Source organism: Heterodontus francisci, chromosome 8 (genome assembly GCF_036365525.1).
Source record: "Heterodontus francisci isolate sHetFra1 chromosome 8, sHetFra1.hap1, whole genome shotgun sequence".
Lineage (NCBI taxonomy): Eukaryota > Metazoa > Chordata > Chondrichthyes > Heterodontiformes > Heterodontidae > Heterodontus > Heterodontus francisci.
This window is the reverse complement of record NC_090378.1, coordinates 83,037,480-83,044,376: the sequence shown is the minus strand read 5'-3', so window position 1 is coordinate 83,044,376 and position 6,897 is coordinate 83,037,480. Positions and strand designations below refer to the sequence as shown.

Genomic DNA, 6,897 nt, shown 5'->3' with positions numbered 1-6,897 from the left:
TAGCCATGATCTTAATTGAATAACAGTATAGCTTCAAGGGACTGAATGGCCTACTCCTGTTGCAGCATATGTTGGACAAATGATTTAAATTGTAAAAGCTAGTCCACTGAACAATTCTGGATATTCAGTAAATATATAATATAACACACTGCTACTGACAGTTGTCAATAGAGCTTCATACGTAATGCCTGTAACCAGTATAGGGTTGTAACACTGAGCATTGAAGTATGTTATTTGAAGGGCACTGGATCATCAATGCCATCCGAAATGAAATCCAGCCTGGACTGATGGATTGGAAGGCATTTTCTGTCCGGGTGCTATGAAAAGCAGTTTCCACAGACATGCTATTCGGAATAACTCTGAGATGGAGATATACACACTGCAGCGTTCTTTAGATTTGGCATTCATGTTGGGAGACTGAAATGTGAAGGAACATGGCCCTCTAACCTATGCAGCATTTGACCAAACTGTTTGCGCTCCACTGCCCAACAGAAACATTCACTTACTTTGGTGAGCACCAAACATTCACCAAAAATAAAATGAATAGTTCCTTTGGGAATGTAGGTAATGATGATTGCAGGATCTTGATTGAATCTGCTATTAAACTTAAGTCTGTTCCACTCATGGGCTTCAATCAAGAACTGCAATAAAATATTTTCAGTGAATTTTACGCCCTGCATAATTCTTTGTATCCTTGCATAAATATAGGGACACATTGTTCCAGGAAAACTACATTTTGGATCAACTACACAAAGTATTTGTGTACATAGAATCATAGAATAGTTCACCATTCAGCCCATCAAGTCTGCCCCAGCTCTTTCAAGCAGAAATCCAGTTTATTCCTATACCTCTGCTGTTTCCCTAAACCCCTGCAATTTTTTCTCCTTCAAATATTTATCCAATTCCATTTTGAAGGCTACTATTGAATCAATTTCCACCACCCCGTAAGGCAGTGCATTCCAAACCTTAAACTCTTGTTGCATAAAGCTTTTCCTCAACACAGCTGCCCTGGTGAAGTGCTGATACTTTCAGCAATTGATTGGTACGATGGTACCTGTCTCAAGCAGAAGCATAGATACCTGTCCTAATAGAACTGGAACTAGGCACATATTTTAGTATTGAGTTGACTTTGAATGTCTTAAAATATTTCCTTTCCTAATGATGTTGAGTCAGTTTCAAGTGACTATATTTTATTCAGAAGCCTAGATGGTGTGTCTGTAGACTATTCAACTATGCCGATGCTGCCTGCCTTCACACAAAGTCCACATGTGCAAATGTATCTTTCGGATCATTGCAAAACAATCCAAAATCAACAACCGAGTCCCAAGCGCTCTCTGCCCCCACCCCCAGAACAATGGCTGCTGTCCTGCTTGAGAATCACTAACCTAGCCTGCCTTTTCTGTATGGCTCAAATTTATGGAGATGAATTTATCAACAGTGCCATCTGGGGAATGTTCTGCAGTTTTGTTTTGTTTTCTTCCTCCCCCTCTTTCCACCCAAGGGAAGAAATAACTTACATTTCTGTAGTGCCTTTCTTAGCTAATGCAGTACTTTCTGAAGTGTGGTCATTGTTGTAAGCAAGCACATTCCTGTGAACAGCAATGCAAAATTACCAGGAAAAACTTTTTTTTAGTGTTGATTTAAGGGATAAGTATTGGCTCGAACATATGGGAAACTCCCCTTATGTCCTTTAAATAACATCATAGGATCTTCAAGATCTACCTTGAGCAGGCATACTGGGCCTCAGTTTAACATCTCATCTGAAAGATGGCACCTCCAACAGTGCAGCACTCCCTTTCCTGCACTGGAGTGACTTTCTTGCTCAAGTCTTTGAAATGAGGCTTCAACCCATGATCTTACCCGTTTAGCTCCAGTACTTGTGTAAAGGTCGAAAAGAATTAACTGAATCTGTTCTAACAACATGAACGTCACTAATGTTCTGACACGAGGCCACAGTGAGCCAAGGTGCTCATGTTTTGTTCACACTATGCATGTAGAGAGGCCAGGCAGGTGAGATGCTCTCAAATCTTAACTCTATCTGGGAATAAACAAGAATGTGAATTGAAGGAATGTAAAATTTCAGCGGATATAATCTGTTCATGTTTTGACATGCTTTTTTTCTATAGGTGGCTATGATGGACAAGATTTCCTCAGTAGCGTGGAATGCTTTGATCCAGACACTGGCCAATGGACGGAGGTGACGCAGATGACCTCTGGCAGGAGTGGCGTTGGCGTGGCTGTGACAATGGAGCCATGCAACTTGGCTCTACGCTAACGTTCCCAATCTCCGGATCAGTCTCGGCAGTTCTCCTGGACTTTCCAATGGGGTTACCTTTTTAAAAGACTGTACCGGCACTTTGCTGTAAATCCCAATTTCACCTATGCAGTTGGATAACATAAGATCAGGTTTTTATTTTTTTGCACTTGTTTTTCCATAAATCAGAAGAAAATTTATATAAACTCCCTTAATTTGGCATTTAATAACTGATGGAGAACGTAAATTCTGAATCTCTCAACCAGTCCAATTAGAGTACTTAATGAATACTTGTTCGATATTCACAGGTGGGTTTGTGTTGCAGGCTTGTCTTGCTCTCCAATCTGAAGTCTACAGTGTTTATCACCTATTCCCAAAGACAATTTCCATGTTCTAATGAGGATGGCATCTTGTAACAATATGCTAATTACCTAAATTAATTAACTTTGATATTTGTAATTACCCACTTCTTGAACAGCATGCACTAAATAACCGTAATAGATGAGCATATGGTAGTAAATTGGAGCACGAGTCTGTCTGTTCCATGTGTGAGTGCAGAATCCAGGTCGGATTACATTAGCTGCACAGAGTTAGAGGAGGAGCAGGGGGATGGGCACTGGAACGAACATCCATTTAAAAGATTTTCTCATTTTGCTCACTACATCTGGTTTCTCTTGTGCTCTGTGAGAAGAGAAAGTGTGGAATTTAACTGCGACAGTTTGCCAGTGCCATACCAGTTTATTTTGCACTAGTACTTGGGTAAAGATGTCCAAAAGAAATAATTGAATTCGTTCAAACAAAATGAACATCAGTGATGTAATTTCTAAGGCAGTATTTTTAATATGTGTTCACTTTAATAAACATTGTATTTAATAAATACTGTTATGGCCTTTTTCTCTGTTTCACACCATATAGTTTTTTTCCTATATGTAACCAGAGTTGCTAAGTTTGGATTTTAATTTTAGATCAAATTTTCTTTTAAATCTAACTAAGTGCTGAAAATTAGAGTGGCTTTCTACCTTATAGAAAATGTAACTTGTCAAGTCAGGCATGGGGTGTTTTGATTACTTAATAGCCTTATTCCAGGATATAGGTGAGCTTCATCAAGCATGTTTCCTCTTATTTGCTGATTTGGTACAAAATTCTATCTAGGTTGAATATAAACTTTGTTTCTAAAGATGAAAGAACAATGTGCCAACCCTCTGCACAGTCCAATCCTCCGTTTTTCTTGTTTATCTCTGAAAAATGTACCTCTTACCCTGACTGAGTGAGTAGCGAGATGGCCTGTGCTCAGACTCTGCTGCTGAATTTTATTCTTGGATCAGCAACTGATTATACAGATGGGAATCAAACCCTTAGTCCTCCATTTTCACAAACTTTAAAATGTTAGAGCACAGAGACTTGGGAGTTGCCATACACAAATCTCTCAAGTGGAAGGACAATTTGATAAAACTATGTCTTTATTAAATGCATATGATTCTAGATTTCATAGGGGCTTAAGTACAAAAGCAGAGGTAATACAAAGCCTACACAAATTAGTGGTTAGGTGGTTTTGGATGTCCTAATTTCAGACAGATGGTGAGGCTATGTGGATGGTATACAGATGAGAATCACTAAGCTGATGACCAGAATGAGGGACTTTAGTTGTGAAGAGAGAGAGGGGCACTTTACATTAGTGCAGATAAGGCTTGGATGAGATCTGATAAAGGTGGTCAAAAATACAGTTTTGTTGAGGTAATTAGAGAGAACTGCTTCTGCTGACAAAATAATCAAAGTTGTCCCCTCCAGTTACTAATTTCTCGAAAGAACAAATGGAAAGGTTAGGAGAATTTTTGTACATCGAGTTGTTAGGCTTACGTTGAACTTATCTGAAACAATGATGGGAGCTGATTCCATTATAGCCATTTTTAAAAAATGATAAATATTTGAAATAATGATGAGGAAGTGGAGCATAGGGACTATGTGAATAGCTCTTTGAGAACTGGCCCAGGTGCACTGGGATGAATTGCTTTCTCCTCTAAAATTCTGGGGGGTTTTTCTCCTCCACTTCCTTTCCCATCCTATTTAATTCCTATATATGACTGCAATTCCAGTTTCGGTACCAAAATCAGAGGCTGATATACAGTAGTGATTTCCCAACCAAGATGGTTATTACAACACCCCACACTTCTTTTACTCACTCAGTTTTTGTCTCAACTTTTCCTTTCTCTTATATTAAGGAAATAAGGAGATGGGTGATAGGAAGAGCAGTAGACCATATGGCCCCTGAAGCCTGCTCCACTATTCATCATCCCCTTGTGTCTGCTACTTTCTGACTATTCCTAGAATGTTCTTGGTTCACTCCTCTCTGTCTGCTATCTTGCTCTTGTGTGAAGGGGCTGTGATTTGCAGTTGCCTTTAATGTAGCTCTGCTAATCTCAACAATGTGAGCACTGCAGTTGGCTACAGTGATCTTTGGTTAGAGAGGAGGAAATCAGCCAGACAACTTGCACTTGATTGCATTCAGGTGTCCAATGAGTACAAGTTATGCTGCTTTTGCAGTCAAATAATCTACTGACCTCACTGAAGGAAAGAAAACCCGTGAATAATGAATGGCCACTAGTGTGAGGTACTGCAGGGTACCTGTCACTTTGAAACTATAATCTAGTAAAAACGATTGCCTTCAGAAGAGTGGTAGGAATATGGAAATATTGGAGAAACTTCCTAAAGCAAAGGATAAGCACAGGAATTGCCTCAAGTGTTCTGCATTTATCCCATAAGTGAATGATTCTGTGCAGCATAAATTTGCCCACATACTGATCAAAGACTTCTTTAGTCAAATGAAACTAGTTCCATTGCATTAACCTGAAGAATCTGATAAACCCAAGTTGGGTTGATGCTTTTTAAATCAGATGCAGTTCTTTTGCATTTTTCTTGAACTAGAATGTGTTTCCAGCCCTTTGGTGCTCGTGAGTTGTCCACAAGAGCATTTTGTTGTGATCTGCTCTAGAGCAATGTTCATACCTGTCCTTACTTCCATCTAAAAAGACAGACAAGACCTTGGTTTAACATCGCATCTGAAAGATTGCACCTCTGATTATGTAGCACTCCCTCAGTACTATAACTGAAATGTCACCCTAGATTATGAGATTGCTACCGCTGAGCAAAACACAAACCGACAAAGAAAATACTCAGTGAGCTCAAGTGACCCAGTGTAAGACTCTCAGATACTAAAACTAGTGCTACTCCAATACTGTAAGACAAGGGTCAGTGGAAGCACTCTCACCTATGAGTCAGAAGGCTGTGGGTTCAAGCTAATCCAGAGATTTGAGCATGTAAATTAGCCTGACACACTGCAGTACTGAGGTGAGGGAGTGTTGCACTGCTAGAGGTTCCATCTTTCGGATGAGATGTTAAGCTAAGGTACTGTCCGCCGCCTTGGGAACGTAAAATATCCATAGCAACTACATAAAAGAACAGTAGGGGAGCTCTCCCTGTGCTCTGGCCAATTTTTATCCATCGGTCAAAATCACTGAAAACAGATTATCTGATCATTATCACATTTGTGGGATCTTACTGTGTTTCCTACATTACAACAGTGACTACACTTCAAGTGTAGTTCATTGAATATAAAATGCGTTGGGACATCCTGAGGTCATGAAGGTGTGATTATATAATACAGAGTTATTACTTTCTTAGAAAATCAGAAGAGATGACACTTTTAATATCGCAAGATGATCAGATATTTGATCAAGGAAGGCATGACAATTGAGCCAATCCATTACTGCCATCAAGAGTGGAAAATCTAGCTGATTTTCTTTCAAGGCTATTGAAGCCAAAGAAGAGGGCCAAATCTTTGTCCTTGATCTATAATCTTCAATATAAAACCAGGTGATGCACAGCAAGGGAAAAGAGAGAGACAGACAGTGGCCAAGGTTGCGCGCGCTCATATTGGAGCCTCTGGTTCAAAGCAGACCTTGAACAGAAACTTCTAATTTCTTCAACTGTTCAGTGCTCAACTTTGTGGCTGAAAATTCTCAGGGTCATCCTGCTCCAGAAAGCACTCAGATCCCAGAGATCTTATCATTAAAGTTCCAGCATTTGGCACAATTCAGCTGAGGGTCAGCTGAGAGCAACATGTCAGCCAATTTGATTACATCAGCACATTCAGCTTTCAATAGTTAAGAGATGCCAGAACTTTTACTCCATTTGAAAATATTTCAACCTTAACTTCGACAGGACAGGTTCTGCTATTTCTGGATCTCCCTGTTAAGTTTCATTCTAATTAATGGATTTTAATAATTAGGGAGCAAGTTGTTTTATGATATGAAAAATACTTCATTTCAACTGTTTATATACTGCTCCTCTCAAGAAAGAGATTCCTGAGAGTAAAGCCTCAATCTTTGTTTCAAAGGGAGGTATATCATAAATAAGAACAGAAAGTGCTGGAAATAGCAGGTTTGGCAGCATCTGTGGAGAGAAAGAGAAAAAGTTTATGTTTCAGGTTGATGACCTTTCATCAAAACTGGTCATTGACTTGCAACATTAACTCTATTTCTCTCTCTCAATGGATGCTGCCAGACCTGCTGAGTATTTCAAGCACATTGTTTTTATTTCAGATTTCCAGCATCTGCAGTATTTTGCTTTTATTTTAGAGTTATCAT

General features: G+C 39.4%; 1 protein-coding gene across 2 annotated transcripts in view; it reads left to right on the top strand.

Moving 5' to 3' along the window:
* The window catches only part of keap1b (kelch-like ECH-associated protein 1b), a 46,387-nt gene extending 43,256 nt beyond the window's left edge, over nucleotides 1-3,131 (top strand). For both annotated transcript variants that reach the window (XM_068037536.1, XM_068037537.1), the window contains one exon: nucleotides 2,127-3,131. In XM_068037536.1, the coding sequence (XP_067893637.1) occupies nucleotides 2,127-2,275 (149 nt within the window). In that variant the 3' untranslated portion in view covers nucleotides 2,276-3,131. The remainder of the gene's footprint in view (nucleotides 1-2,126) is intronic.
* Nucleotides 3,132-6,897: the final 3,766 nt, after the last annotated feature.